The sequence below is a fragment of the Furipterus horrens genome, unplaced genomic scaffold (genome assembly GCF_987537825.1).
Source record: "Furipterus horrens unplaced genomic scaffold, mFurHor1.1.pri manual_scaffold_7, whole genome shotgun sequence".
Classification (NCBI taxonomy): Eukaryota; Metazoa; Chordata; class Mammalia; order Chiroptera; family Furipteridae; genus Furipterus; species Furipterus horrens.
This window is the reverse complement of record NW_028327177.1, coordinates 10,042,610-10,058,501: the sequence shown is the minus strand read 5'-3', so window position 1 is coordinate 10,058,501 and position 15,892 is coordinate 10,042,610. Positions and strand designations below refer to the sequence as shown.

The window sequence follows — 15,892 nt, the reverse complement described above, 5'->3', positions numbered from 1 at the left end:
GCTCCTGCTTCTTTCCAGAATAGCCCAGTGCCCTTCCCAGGGCCTGCCCCACGAGGCATGCAGGGGCCAGCCTATCCAGTCACAGCCTCAAGCTTTTGGGCCCCCTCTCCCTCCTCCCCACCCGCCTAGCCTGTTCCTCCTGCAGGTCTCCATCCTTCAGGCAAGCCCTCCTTGAACTCTCCCACGAGATTAAGATTCTGTTCCTTGAGCTCAGAAGTTCGCTATACGTATCCTTCACGACCCTGCCCAGTACTAATGTCATCATTATTTCTCCACTCCTCTGAGTGACGCCAGTCTCCCCTACTGACTGGAGGCCCCACGCAGGGTTCTGCCCGGCATTGTCCCTTCTCACCCAGCACACCTGCCTGGGACACAGATACGCAGGTATCTGCAAATGGATGAGGCCCTGTCAGAGTCCCTTCATCTGTGCTTGCTCCCTGGCCTCCTACCACCATGGCCTTAAATGGCCTCACACCACAAAACTAGCAAATTCCAGGACGCCACGCAGCCAAACGAAGGGAGGGGTGCCTTAAATGGGCTTTCCAGATAAAATTCCCAAGCAAAGAATTGTTTGTGACCTTTTCTGTACAATCTAAGTCATCTAGTCTTGAGCATTTTCTTTTCCTTTGCCAGTTTCCAGGTCTCGGTTGGACTCATGCCGGAGAATTCCATGGAACAGAAGCCAGGAGCCCTTTGCTGCCCCAGGAGACACCATACAATTATTCTTTTTTACAGAAAATATTCCTGGGGTATTAATGGGCACCATGTCATGGGCCAAAGTTGCTCCCTGAAAGGAAAAGGATTTGATTTTTTTTTTTTAATTGAGTTTTGTAAGAGAGAGTTTAGAAAACTTTCTGGAATGACATGAAGATCCCATATCTTCCCACCATTTACACTTTATTTCCGTTAATCTTTACATAAACGTTCAGGGCAGGAATAATGCCCACTTTGGACAGAGGGGGAAACTGAGACTGAGGGAGGGGAAGTGGCTTTGCACAGGGCCATCGGGCTAGCCATGGGCACGACCAGACCCCGACTGTAGGTCTTTCTTGTCCAAAAGCCCCTCTTTGTGCTTAGAGCAAACATAAACCCTGGGAACAAGCTGTCAGGAGCTAAATGTTCTATGTCCGTTGGCGACAGCCCAATTGCAAAGCCAGTCAGGTGCCATGAGTGTGAGCCGGCGCCCCCAGCCTCTGCCTCCGCCCCCTGCAGCCCACACCTGGGTTCCGCAGCTGGACCTCGTCAGCCGCCACTCTCGGGCTAAGGGCTTCCCAGCGGAGGGCACACCCAGGACACGCTGGGCCAAGGTCGCTGTCAGAAAACCATCCGAAGTTGTTTCTTTTCCCGAGACAGACGTGTGAGGAAGCTGTTGGAATCCCACAAAACGACTCCCAGCTGCCCCCGATACAAACACTGTATGACACTCTAACGGGCCCACTTTTTCACATTTCTGCACTTCACAAATCAAGACATGTCCTACAATCAAAGGTGGGCGATCAGAGTTTAATCAGCAGGGTTTTCTTTTTTTGTGGTTTAGAAAATAATGGTGCATCTTACAATGAGTGGCGTCCTGGAGTCAGTGAAACATGGGGTATAAATACTGAAATACAGGATATAAATACAGAAATAGACATGCAAAGTGAGGCTAGAGATTAGGATTTGGAGTGAAAAACTCCTTTTTCCAAACAAAAGGCACCTCTCATTATCCCTCTATTCATCTCTTTCTACTCTAATGTCCTGTAACCGTTCTTAATTGATTCCCCAAAGTGAAAAACAGAAATCAAAAGAAACAGAGTGGAGGCTTTTTGACCTAAAAATGTTCAAGCTCAGTTTCTGTTATTCTGTCAACCTGCTGTGCCTCAGTTTCCACTCATCTGGGAGACAGGAAGAACAGTCGGTCCCTGGCTCACATGTACACGCACTCCCCCCATGAAGCATGTAGCAGTGCCCGGCATGTGGTGAGCGCTGTGTAAGCGTCAGGTGCCATCAGCGGCCACACCGCATCCCTGAAGTTGTCCTTCTTACACTGGGTGCCTCAGCAGGGGAGAGTATACAGGGCACAGCGGGGTTTTAAAAAAATGAGCATTCGGTTCGAGGGCCTCTTTGTGTACAGAAATTTGAAGGATCCCATAACCTTTTCACTAAAGGAAGGGATTTCATCATCAAGATTTGCTGGTCCTGAGCAACCAGCTGTTTAGCAAAGCAAAGACTAAGACAGACAGCACAGAGAACAGCCAGATGCCCTGGGGCTCACCACTCTGCGCCTCAAACAGAGAACCTTCAGTTCACTGAGGTTAAAGAAACCTTCTACCATCCTGACCCAGAAAGCTGCAGCCCCTTCAACTCCGTCTTTCACTTACTTTTCCCCTAATCAGCTCTTAAACCTGTTCACCTCTCTATTCCTGTGCTCTGGCCACTGTCATCTCCTGCCTAAACAAAAGCCACTTGCTAAGGAGGTGTCCAGCCAGGCCACAATCTAATCCAAATACAGTAGAATTTTCTAGAAGCCAGACATCTTCAAGGGCTTCCACATAGTCCTGGGAGTCAAGTCTTTAATGTGATCGAAAAGCCACAATCTGTCCCTCCTCACCTCTGTCTAGCCCTGCACTGGGGGGAGATAAAAGCCATTCGCACCTGTGTGGAGTCTGGAGCGACAGCCTGATCTTCCACCTGCCCTCAGCAACCCGCCTGGGGACAGGGAAGGACAGGGGAGAATGGGGTGAGACTGCTTAAAAGGCGGGGGTGTCTTTGGGGCGTGATACACATACTCTGAGATTAGATGGCGGTAATGGCTGCACAACATGGTTAATGTACTAAAAACAGCGGCAAATACACTTCAAAATGGTGAGTGTTACGTTGTATGAATTTTATCCCAATAAACAAAAATTAGTGGCTGTCTTACCTTCCTCCCAAAGGTACAACAAACACTGTTCAAACTGTGTCATAAGCACAATGAGGATTGGAAAGGATCGTCATTTTCAAAGTTGGGGAACAACTAGCTTGATGTCACCGTGAGGGGAATCTGAGGCGGAGCTGTGTCCCCACGGCAGCAGCCACCCTGGCCCCACCTGTCAGGGGAGACTTGTGTGGCTTGTGTTCATTGTCAGTGACAGAAGCCAATTCAAACGCCCCGTTGGAGCTGCTCAGTGTGAATGGTCAGACAGACTTGGGCACACCCAGGCAGGTCAACCACACGGACACCTCGCGGACAGGCCTCTCTGAGACAGGGGGACAGCCACAAGACACCAAAAGCAACTTGAGATTTAGTAGCAAAATCACCCACAGAATGAGGTGCAACATTCAGTCCAGAAAAATCATTTTGATTATTGAACTTCAAGATCCAATACCTTTGAAGTGAACCATTTCACAAACTCTGTTGAAATAAGAAATACTTTGGTTTTGATTTTTTTAAAATGAATTCTTGGTTTTGAAAATAACTCTATGGCTCTTTTCAAAAAGTTAAAAGATACTTTGCAAGCTTAATATAACCAAATCTGATTTGGGAATTGTTTAGGGGGAGTTATTTAGTATAGATCTGCAGGTTTTATTTGGGATATAAGCACAAACACACATATATAGCCTTAGGTATATATGTATGTATGAATATGTTTCTCTCCGGGGAAAGGAGGGCTTAAATCACGCTGTATTTCTTCTTTCCACGAGTCAAATGCTGGGTTATGATGATGCAAAGGCCCTCAGAGGATCGTGCTAATCCGTTAAAGCGCCAAACATCAAAGAAAGAAAGTGATCGAAACACACACACCCAATTTTCTTAAAAGTTGTGGAAAGTTAAGTAGGCACCGTTGATTGTTCTGAGCTGGCAGGAGAACCGGGGCCACTAACACAGGTCTGGACAACCATGGAAAGCCCACAGCGAGGACCACACCGTGACCAGCCACCAGAGACTCATATGGTAGACTTACCAAGAGCTTCCACTGGCGGGGGCGCGCGGTGAGAAAGTGCAGGATACACAATTGACACAAAAAGGAAAATAATAAAAGTCAAACTGGGATTCGAGCAGCAGTCTTACCTTTCTGTCACGTGTCACCCAGTCCGCGGCAGCCACGGAACGTTTCAGTGGGGCGATTAGCCCACATTTCCCAAGAGCTGCACATCCATGCTCCCTTCCCTGACTCGCTAATGGTCTTTCCTTCTCAACTAAACCACCCTACTTAGTAATAATCGTCACCCCTAGACAATACAGGAAGGTATTTTTAAAAGAAGGATGAAGAATGCGTTCTTGAAAGAAGTCCATTTAGACGCTTTACCAAGAAACCCTTTAACATGTAACTTATCGTAACTTGAAGAGTAACTAGGAAAACCAAAGATACAAAGCTTAAGCGGGGGTGGAAATGAAAAAAATAACTAAAGAATTTAAAGTTTTAGTATGAAAGCAAACAATATGCTAGCCTGGAACTCTGAGAGTCTGTTTAGTAGGTTTATAATATTAACTTTGCAGCCTCTAGTGGAAAACAATAGATTCAACTATTTAAATGTCAGGCTCAAGAGTTCACATATTAAAATGTTCCAGGTCTCTCAAAGTAAGTTCCTGATAAAATTTTTAGTTGTTACAGATTGAAACAGAGGCTTCATCTTAATTTTTTTTTTTTTTTTAATTTAAGTTAACTATAACATGGGAGTTGAAGGAGAAATAAGGCTGCTGACTTTGAACAGGACATTGGCAGAAGCAGGGAAACAACATAAAATGTTTCCCACATCCAATCCCCTCTTCTTTCTTCGGACAGGTTATGGCCAATTGCAGGACCCTAAAGGCCATCAGGTGACATCAAGCCCCAGACAGATGGCTCAAGAGACGCTATTTGGAGACTGAGGCTGCTGGGTCAGCTGCTCCACACCCCTGCCCACCCGCCTGCTGCCTGTCTTGTCCCCTCACCTGTCCGCGGCTGGCTCTGCCCGGTGCCCCTGACCCTGGAAACGAGCCTGAAGCTTCTCAGAGGGCAAAGACGGTCTCTCTAGCCCTCAACTCCCTACCTAGTATTTATTCCTAGTAGGTGTTCAGTAAACCTGCCTCCACAAAACCAGGTCCATTCACCCACAGCTGGAGCATATGCCAAGTTGCTTCAAAATGATGTTGACATCAAGTCTAACAAAAAACAAAAAATAAAAATAGAAAGCATTTTTGATGATATTTAAATATCTATACATTAAAAGTGACCACTCTCTATACTTCAGGGGGGAAAAAAAGTCAAGTATTAAGAGTGTGACCAAAGGTGGGATCTACAGAGCGAGAATGAAGGTGAATGAGTCACAAAAAGTTACATCCCCCACGTGTCTGCCTGTGTCCGGGCAGCGCTCAGACGAAAGGTACCAGACATCTGGAATTCTAAAAGGGAGAATCGGAAGAATTTTTAGGTCAGAGATCACAGTTTTTGAAAAAGGCATGGCAGAAAGCCGCTGGATAGTCTCCTGAAAAGGGAAGTGATTCTTTGGCTGTATAATCCAGATGCGGTTCCACTGGGATAAAAAGGAAGGCAGCGGAGTGTTTGTCCATCCTCATAGATGGCACACATTGCGGAGGAGCGACCGACACTTTATAAGCCAAGAGCCCCGGAAGCTGCCACTTGGAGATGGAACAGATGGAGAAGCTTCTAGCAAAAATGGACACTTCAGCTAACCAGACCCAAATGAACTGGAAGTCTCAAATAACCAGATTTCTCCCGACCCTTAACCTGCAGCAGTTCTAGTCCATTTTGGGGCCATCCAGAGCACTCGGTCTCAAACATTCACTCAGATGATGACCCTGGTGGTCCCTTCTGGAAGGCTCCATTCACCCCACAAGTACACAAATATGAACACTTGCTTAAAAACAAAATCGAAAACAAAAACAAAATTGCCCTTACATATTTTAGGAAAAAAAAGTTATTTTTCTATACAGACATAAAAAAAATGTTATCTGGAGTAACCAGAAAACCACCCAGAATACTGCAAGCTACTGACTTGGCTTATACACGTAAACACACCATCACGGCCACCTGGTCTGCAAAGGCTATGGAGCCTGAGACCCCCAGATACGTGGTTGGGACCGAAAAGGCAGATGCTTCCGATGACAGCCTCCATTCTCTTGACCTTCACCCCACGTGCCCCAGGACCCCTCACAACTAAATGCCAGTTATTCCCAAGTCTCGGCAGCCCAGCACCCCTACGCATCCTGAATCTTCCTGTCCAGCGCCTGGGTGGGAAGCTCTACATCCTCCCCGGGCACCCTGAGCCAGTGCTGGGCGAGTCTAATCGCCAGAAACTTCCCTTCGTGCTGCACCCCCATCGACCTATCCGGCTTCCCCTGGAGGTCCAAATTCCGCTCATTGGACAACATCAGTAACGCGGAGTGACAGGCGAGGACTGTTTCAGCCTCCACGCAGAATTCAGATAAAAGGATTATCACCGAAGCCAAGAACTTAAGGCCCCTGAAAAGAGAAGTCTGGAAGAACAAAGGGAAAATAGCTACTTTTTCTTACCTCATCCTTTTTTTCACCAGACTCCCAAACCTTTTCCAAGCCATAAACGTCTTTCCTGGAGCCTCCCTCTAAAGCTATAATCTCTCTTATCCCAAAGCTGCCACGCAGTCATTGGCTGGGGGGGGGCGGGGGGGGGGGGCGCAGCTCCAACTTCTCAGCAGCCCGTCCTTCCCGTGAAAGCTCAGACTCAGAGGACTAGGTGGCAGTACTATTTACAAACATTCACCGCCAGACTTGCTAAATAAAATGTACTAGCCACAACCCATATTACTTGCCAAACACCAAGGCCAGGAAAACACATCTAAAAGAAATAACTGGGGCCCATCCTAACGAAAAGTCTGGCCATGGGTGAAAATTTTGCTGCCTTTATCTTCCAATGGTCTTTGGGTTTTTATAAGAACTAGGAGGACATTTTTTAGAAATATCAACACTTTGTTTTCACCTCTCTTCCACCAAACCATTCCACCTCTCCCAGTGTATTTTCTTTCAATTCCACTAAAACAAACAAACAAACAAACAAACAAACCACCTGCTTGTTTAGGAAAAAGGAAATTGGTTTGGGGGGTTTCTACCTCAAAAGATGACTGTCCCAAATAAATGCTAAGCCTTACCCACAGAGCAGCCTGATGGGAAAAAGTACCTTTTATCAGGTGTGAAGCAGCAAACTGATAAACCTGGGTATCAAGAATAGTCACCTTCTCAACTTCAAGAGAGTCCCTGCATTTTAGGTCTTGGTGAAATGTTACAAATGCTTGCAAAGTGGATGTGGCTAGCTCCTCCTCCTCCAACTCCCAGTCCGCGCAGGAAGAGCGAAGCTGGGTCAGGGATCTGACAGTGAGCTGGCGGGTGGGTGACGAGAAGCAGGGAGGTGGGAGGAGGGCCCCTTGCACGGGTCTGCTCCTCCTCCTGGAGCTCCCCGCCTCGTGAGCGCCATGAAAAATCTCCCTATTAGCAATGACTCTCACAAGACTTAATAAAGGGTTTCGGAGATTATAGGCTGTGAAAGATGGAGAAAATGACATAATTTCTGTAATAATTACAATAGAACATTTGCATGAAGTCTTTTGTGCATGATCCCAAGGCTTCCAGGAAATTTATAGGTTTCATTATAATGTATAATAGGCATGAAAACTGTCAAATCTTGGAGACAAAGGTGGGAGGAGGGAACAAGCCAAGGGCAACTTGGCAAGGGCCTCAAATTAAGAGACAGTCTGTACTGAGAACGTGAACTCAGATGGATTCTATCTGCTCCTATCTGCTCTCCGGGGCCATCACACATAAGGTCTGAACTGAACACTTCCTGCTTCAAAGACAAATCAAGCACATGTGGTTTTCCCCAAAATAACACGATTAACCTCAGAATTCGTAGTTACCTTTTTTGGCTTTCTTCTGCAGTTTCAACGTATCTGAGGACTTCTTTTTTATCTCTTGACGAGCTTTTTTATACTCTAAGAGAAAGCAGAATATTGAATCATTTACCATCTTTCTCTACAGAACATATTTTTGGAACGAGCATTCCTTCCATCACAGAAAACAAAAGCTGATATGTAATAAACGGGACATTTTCCAGCAGCAGTGTTGTCAACGTGACAAACAACATCCCGCACCACGGTCTTTCCTGACAGTCTTCACTCGGACCAGCTTCAAGGAAAGACGCCATTTGGGAATATTTTACTAAAAAGGACAAAACCCCAATTTCTCAGCTCAAGTATCAGGAAATATCTTCCATATTCTCTACTTTCCTAAGGCCTATATCTCCTGAAAAGGGACCCATGTGGAAAGACGCCAGCCAGATGTCATGATTCAGGCAAGCGGACCTCAAGACAGCAGCAGGAGAAATGAGACCACAGGGCGGGGGGGTGAGGGGAATGGGGAAAGACCCAGCTACCTCCCTTTCACATGAATACCAAGGCGAAACCATGCAGAGCCCTAGGAGGACAGCCCACATGACCATGTCCCCCACGGCCCCTCCAACCACCTCCTCTGTCCCATTAGTCCACGCCCACTCCCAGGCATCCATCCCCATTTCTGTTGCTGATATCTCCATCACCCAGATGTGGACATTTAAAATGACGGTCACCACCCTGGCCGGTGTGGCTCAGTGCACTGAGTGCTGGCCTGCGAGCCAAAAGGTCGCTGGTTCGATTCCCAGTCAGGGCACATGTCTGGGTTGTGGGCCAGGTCCCCAGTTGGGGCCATGCGAGAGGCAACGAATCAATGTATCTCTCGCACATTGATGTTTCTCTCCCTTTCTCCCTCTCTTCCCCTCTCTCTGAAAATAAATTAAAAATAAAATAAAATAAAATGACAGTCAGCACATCTCTCCTCTGCTGCCCTCATATTCGATTACTTGCTGACTTAACCAGTTTCCTCACAGTTATTCCCATTGTTTCCCTTCCCCGCCCTAAGCCCACAGAGCTCCCATTTCAATGCTCTTAAAATCACCTGTTGGCCAACACTTCTTTCCAGGTTTCTGCCCTCAGAGCTCCCCATGTGCTTTCCTTCCCCAAAACTTACTACAGGTTGTGGGATCCTTGGAGCAACATGCCCCACCCCTTCCACACCGCCAGCACCCCCGCCCTCTGGCTCCGGGAAGATCAACAGGGGCGGTGTCTGTTTGGACCACTCTGTCCCCAGAGCCCCTGGCACATGAGGTACTGACACGGTGATTTCTGGGCAGGAGACCCCAGGTTAGGTTATATCATCAAAGGGTTGGTTTTCAGAATGTGCTGCAATGCCTTAACTATGACTCTTGGGCAGCGAAGCTGGCATTACATTCACTTTTAATTCAGCTGATCACAGTGAATGCCACCGAGAGGTCAGGCCAGCAGTGGCCGTGTGACGTGGCGTGCCCGATACCGGCACTGAATCCTGCCACAGGATCACTTCCCACTCCTTACGCTCCAACGTTGAAAGGCCTACAGGAGAAGCAGGACGGAGTGCTCCCTTGGGGACACCCGTAAACCAGGCAGAGGCACCAGGCACATCCTGTAGCTTTTCTTGGACGCGCTGATGGCGTACCTTTTGCGTGGTCTTTATCCAGTTGGTTGGCCACTTTCTTCCATTCTTCCATCTGTTCTTGCAGTGGGTTTATCAGACAATCAATTAAAGCACTTTCATCAAAAAAGAAAGAAAAGGAGAAATTAAACTGATGCATTTCTGTTGTCAAGATTTACACTTGGCTGTCACAACATACAAAAATCACGATTGTCTGAAGCAAGACAAGGCAGCATACAAAGCCCAAGTTCACATCCAAATCCCCAGTGTTGTTAACAACCTTATTTTCAGGATGCTTTTCAGTGACTGTTAAGAAGCTGTAAGCGTGATCGACTGAAGTGACCTCGCTTCTCGTTCCCGCTTTAGTCAATGCTTCGTTAACAAGCAGTGTTGACACCAGTGGGGTCTCCCTCTGGCTGAACAAAAGGAGCACCTGGAGAGCTTTAAAAAGGTGAAGCTACCTGGCCCTTCCCGCAAAGCTCAGGGAAACTTTGAGGGTGAGGCCCCTACATTACTATTTTTTTAAAAAGACCCACATGATTCTAATGTGCATTCAAGATTCCAGGTCATGAAGACAGACTGATTGTGGGCAGCCTTGAGAAAGAGCAGCCGGACCACCAGCCCCTAGGTCAGAGGGTGAAGGCTGCTCCGGGTACTCCCCTTCGTTTTGCGCTGTCTCCCAAGCAGACCACGGGCAGCCATGGGAGAGGCGGCTCCCCACATGGAGGAACCACGTTGAGTCATGCAACCCAAGCTTTTCCTCTACAAAGGGAGAACCTGCCCAGTCCTATGTTACAGAGCTACTGCAGAAAAATGAGGAAATGCCCATAAATGGCTTGAACTGCATTGGAGAGAATGACTCAGAGGGCGTTGTCAGGCTGCTTTCTGATGCTGGGCCCCCTGAAAATCTCCAAGTTCTTGGCACGATTCCCCCAATTTCTGATCAGAGTCAACTTGCTGTTCCCCACTCCCACACCTTTCTCCAGCCATCAGCATGGCTCACACCCTTACTTTTTCCAGGTCTCTGCTTGAATCTTTCTTCTGAACAGAGCTGCTCTCTGATGAAGCACCCTGTGTCAAACAGTGGGCACCCGTCCCCGACCCCATGTATTTCATCTCGTGTCACTTACCCCCAGCTGACATCACATAAGGTTTCCTTAGTGTCTAGTGTGTAAGCTCTGTGGAAATAGTATGTGGTCTTGTTCAAGACTATGTCCATAGACCTAAGGGGACCCCTGGCATATCGTAGCTGCTCAATAAACTGTGGCCACTAAAACAGGGTGAGTGCCACTGGCCTGGCCCGAGGATAAACCAAGATGGTGGATGTGAGAGGGGGCACTGTGTGATATGGGGAGCACCGTCCTGGTGTGAGAAGGAGGGAAACAGGCTAGATTTCATCACCTGCTACACCACGTGCTTTCTGCTGTAAAACATGTGGACATCTCATTAATGTTTACAAAAACCCTTCAGAAAGCGTTATCCTCATTTTATAAGGGCTGAGGTCCAGCAGCCAGCCGAGGACTAGAACCTAGGTGCTTCCTGCTACGTCCTGTCACCTCCCGTGGTGGCCCTGCAAGAGGGTCAGAGGCATTTCAGGTTAGCAGCCCCTCCCACAGCTTGCTACCCACAAAGCAGAACAGTGCGGAACTGCTGAATTACGCTATCTGCTCAGACAAATGGCCATTCTCATTTGAACACCGGTGACTCTAAATCTCCCTGCCAGTCATTGCCGTTTCTCCCCCCAGACAAGGGGCTGGCAGTGTGCAGGGCTCCGAGCTCCCATTGTCCCCCAGCAGCGGGTCGGGAGGGAGCACACAGGTCACAGGAGAGCAGGGCACGCCTCGGTCTCCAGTGCCACAGCTCCTCTTCAAGAGACTCCTGCAGGGGGTGGGAGCCCCAGGGGCGAGGAGAGACATGTAGGAGCACAGAGCAGGTCCTAAAGTGGGGGCGCAGGCTCCACGGGGGCAGAGATGTAGACCGTCTTGTTGTCCGCTATATCCTCAGAGCCCAGAGGCCCGACAAAGATGCGCTCAGGGAATGAGCAGGGGGTGGGGAGCAATGGGAGGTGGACTGTGGAGGTGTCAGGGCTACAGGAAACCAGGGCTGCTTACGGCAGGCTGAGCCACACATCACCACTCCTTAACCTGACATCAGCGATGGCCTGTGACGGCGGGGGGTGCTGGGCTCCTCACCTCGAAAACTGCCTGAGCTTGGCTTCAATGCTTCTGTGGCGCATGCACATCCTGGTGAGGGCGGAGCCGATCTCCCTGGTGCCACCTGCAAAAGCAACAGCGGCAGCGTTGAGGATGGGAGGCAAGTCAGCATCATCGAAATATTGAAAAGAGAAGGAAGGACTATAAAAACAAGCCAGATTTCATCATGCTGTAAAACCTAAGCCACTGCCTTGCAGACTCCTTACTGTGCACGTACGTGCGCTCACGCGAACACACACATGTAAATATGTTTGATGATTTTTATAAAATCACCAAAACAAGTTACCTTTACCACACACAATACCCTCTAATATTTTCTAGTCTGTTTTTTTAAAATGCTGATTGTGACCCAGAAATTGAGTTTACAACCCACTTAACACATCAATAACCTACAGTTTGAAAAATACTTCCCAAGGAAGATGACCAAAGTAGTATCTGATATTTAGGGGACAGCTGTAGGTTTTTTTCCTCCTCTTCTGACAAAACAGCCCTCTTAGCTGTCTTTAGAACAGCTAATAAGGCCACGCCAGCTCACTGTTTCAGGATGCAGACAAGTGTTTCAGAGAATAGCAAAGCTCAGGCAAAAATGAAATAATAGGGTATTTTTACAGGGCTGGGTTACACCAATGCAAGATGTCTGTCCTCACACTCAGCAAATGTTGAAGGCAACTGCAATACCGTCTGATTTCCCCGAAATTCCTGTCATGCTTTTCCCTTCAGGCACACCCTTCTCTAAGATTACTTCTGAAGTCCTCTTCCTTCCCCCTCTCAGAAACAATGCTTGAATCAGCACTTACTGGGGCGTGGGGGAGGGAGGAGCAAATTATAACTACAGATGGTAATTCTGTGCCGACACTGGAAAGCACAATTAATTATAAATGTTATGAAAACACTGGGGCTCATGAAATCAGGGGGGAGATGTCAAATAAAGCACTATTTTTAACAGACGAGGCCTTCAAGGGAAAGCCGCAGGAATTTATGGCAGGTTTAACCAAGTCAAATGAACAGGAAAAAAATACCCTCCCTTAATAGTACTCGTGACATTATTATGGGTTATATGTTCCCCTCTGCCTTCTAGAAAGGTCGACGTGCTGTTTATGTCCCAACTGTTTTCCATTTTATTCTGCCAAACTAACAGGTTTCCAGAGCTGAAAAAAATACTAGTAATAATAGTGGTGTTCTATATTAACATGTTGTGTACGGGTGGCGAGAATTCTCATCATTTCTAAAAGGCATTTAAATACCCTGGTACGCAACGTGTTAATATGTCTATATTTTCTTAATCTGAAAAGAGAAACCTTCTAAGCAATTCTCTAAAACAGGGTTCCTCAACCTTAACACTGTTGACGTATGGGCCAGATGTTTCTTTGTTGAAGACAGTCCTGTGCATCTAGGATGTTTAGCAGAACCCCTGGCCTCTAGCTACAAGAAGTCAGTAGGAGCCCGCCCCCCCAGTTGCGAACACCCCAAAATGTGTTCCTTGGGGAATAAAAGCACCCCCAAGTCGAGAAGCGCTGCTGTAAATCAACCTGAACAAGAATTAAATGTCACCTGAGGCTGCTGTTTCAATGGCTAGAAGTCAGGTGCCCTGTCGCTTCTGGCACCTGTAGCCACTCTCAGGCATCCGGGAGCCACCTGAGCGCGCCTCCACCTACCGCGGCTCACACCTCTGCACCCGGGGGGACCAGCAGAGGGCGCTGCTTTCACGCGGGCTGCCGGCCTCCCTGGGCTCCCTCCGGGTCTAAGCTTTTATTGTTCATAAGCCGAGACAGGAACAGTTTCTCCCCAGGGAAATATCTCCTATTTTTCCGGGGCCTTCATTTGATTAAAAGTTAATAACCTGGCTATGCAAGGAAATTGGCACACTCATTAACTGCTGGTAAACTAGTCCTTTTCTGGAGGAAAATTTGGCAGGATCTATCAAGAAAAGCCTTAAAAACACATCTCCTCCTTGACCCAGCAACTCTGCGCCGAGAAATTGAACGTGGGAGATAATTAAGGATGAACGCAAACCCTTACCTATGAGGCCAGTCATTGAAATGTTGTCCACACCAGTAAAAACTAGAAACAAAATCCCATCAGAGGGAGTGGGTTCAGTAAACCCTACAGCACCGTCACACGATGGATGGAACACCGTGCAGTCACCCACATGCTACAGAGCGACGTTTAAGGTCACGGAAGGTGAGTCTTTGGAGGTGAGTCCTTTGTACAGAGCCTAGGCCATGGGGGGGCCCGGGATAAGCCCTTTGCACCCGTGAACTGGTTTAATCCTCGCAGCTCTCCCACACAGTTGTGCAGCATTATCATCAGTCTCATTTTATAGACGGGAAACGGGCCTTCTGTAATTTGTTCAAGGTGACACGGCTAATAAGTGGGATTCGGACTCAGGCTGAGCCTCCAGAGTCTGTGCACCTAACTGCCCAGCACCCAGCACTTGTTACAGACAAAGGGAGATGAGACAGGGCGGAGCCGGGCCTAGAACACATCACTAAACTTAAGTATCTACACACTATTGTGGGTGTTGGAACTTTACAGCCCCATCTCAAGCTTTCGGTTCTTGAGCCCAGAACTATCCAAATGGCACCAGGGGGTTCGCGCTCCAAGCCTTGCTAAGCTCCTACTGACAGCTAAGTGATGGACAGTAGCTTTACTGATCACCCAAACTTCAGTCTGCTCAAGACAGAATTCTGCGGTTGGAAAGGATCACCTCAAAGCTCAGTTCCCTCATCCCATTTCTCTGCTCCGTTATTTCTGTTACCTTCCCAGCTATTTTCCATAGATGGTCACCAGTTATTTATCATCCCCAGGAAAGGCCACGGCTTTGCAGAAACAGCTGAACTACGGTATGAGAGCAAGCAGTTTCTAAACATGCTGCGTGTGCTCCACCACTGTGCCTCTGCAGCCTGGGGAACTCTGAGAGAGGAGGAAACAAAGAACCCCAAAGAATACTTCCGAACAGCAGGGTCTCTGTCCAGCTGGGCACGAGGGCAGGAGACAGGCAGATCACATCCTCCATGGCCCCTGGGGCCCATCCCTTGAGTTATTGCTGATCCGAGCAACTCGGTGCATCCTAAAAATAGCTCTCCCTGTGGATATGCTTAACAATGTCTTATGTCCTTCCTGACCCTTGCTAAAACTTAAAAAAATAAATCAGCAGGTTTGAAAAGCTTTAGAGGAAACAGGCTTTAGCTGTAAAGACAGAGCAGACATCTGAAACAGCTCTGATTTGACAGTGAGAATGTGTGTGGAAATCAAATGGCTGGCTGAGATACACTCAGCACTTTGTGAGTGAGGACAAGATTTTACTTGTTTCTGTACACCCTGTATCCAGCACTAATGCTGAATGAAGGAACCAACATAATCATTTTAAGAGCAAATCACCAGGCTGGTTGTACCTAAAGGGGGGACCAGGAACTGGGTTTATCTTTTGTTTAGTTCATAAATATTTGTGCATCTTCTATGTGCATGCTAAAGAAGATTCAAGATAAATAAAAATAAATATGAGAGTCTTATTATATTAGAAAAGGTCTATATTGATTCAAGGTTAACCTAGAGAAACAATGGCGTATTTGTTTCCTACAGCTGCTACAATAAATTACCACTAACTCAATGACGTAAAGAAGCACACATTAAAAAAAAAAAAAAAAGAAGCACACATTTATTATCTTACAGTTCTGGTAGTCAGAAGTCCAAAATCAGTTCTACCAGGCTAAAATCAAGATGTCGGGAAGGCTCTGTTTCTCCTGGAGACTCTAGGGGGAGAATGTGTTTCCTGGTCTTTTCCAGTTTCCAGAGGCCGCCTGCCCACTCCTTGGCTCCTGGCCCCTTCCTCGATCTTCAAAGCCAGCGGTGTAGTGTCTTTTCTCTTCTCTAACCCCATCTTCTCTCTCTGACTCTGACCCTCCTTCCTCCTTACGACTGTATGGGACATGCCAGAAAAATCTCCCCATCTCGAGATCCTTAACTAAACCACAGCTGCAAAGTTCCTTTGCCATGTGAGGTACCATAGTCACAGGATCGAGGACGTGGACACCTTGGGATACCATTATTCTGCCAACCAAAGATGAGTAAAAGTTGCTAATTTGGAGAGTGCAGAGGGGCACAATGGTCGACTCTCCAGCATCCATTCATCCTCAGATGGTTGGTGTGGGCCAGTGATCTAATTCCACCCCTTTTGGCAGCAGCTGTTTCTGGGATGGGACAAAG

The 15,892-nt window shown here is 47.5% G+C and overlaps 1 protein-coding gene across 6 annotated transcripts in view; it reads right to left on the bottom strand.

The window, feature by feature from the left end:
- The window catches only part of MTSS1 (MTSS I-BAR domain containing 1), a 138,841-nt gene that overhangs the window by 17,378 nt on the left and 105,571 nt on the right, over positions 1-15,892 (bottom strand). For all 6 annotated transcript variants that reach the window (XM_090283383.1, XM_090283382.1, XM_090283381.1 and 3 more), the window contains exons 4-6: positions 11,666-11,750; positions 9,498-9,589; positions 7,850-7,924 (exon numbers count right to left, since the gene is read on the bottom strand). In XM_090283383.1, coding sequence (XP_090139509.1) covers positions 7,850-7,924; positions 9,498-9,589; positions 11,666-11,750 — 252 coding nt within the window. The remainder of the gene's footprint in view (positions 1-7,849; positions 7,925-9,497; positions 9,590-11,665; positions 11,751-15,892) is intronic.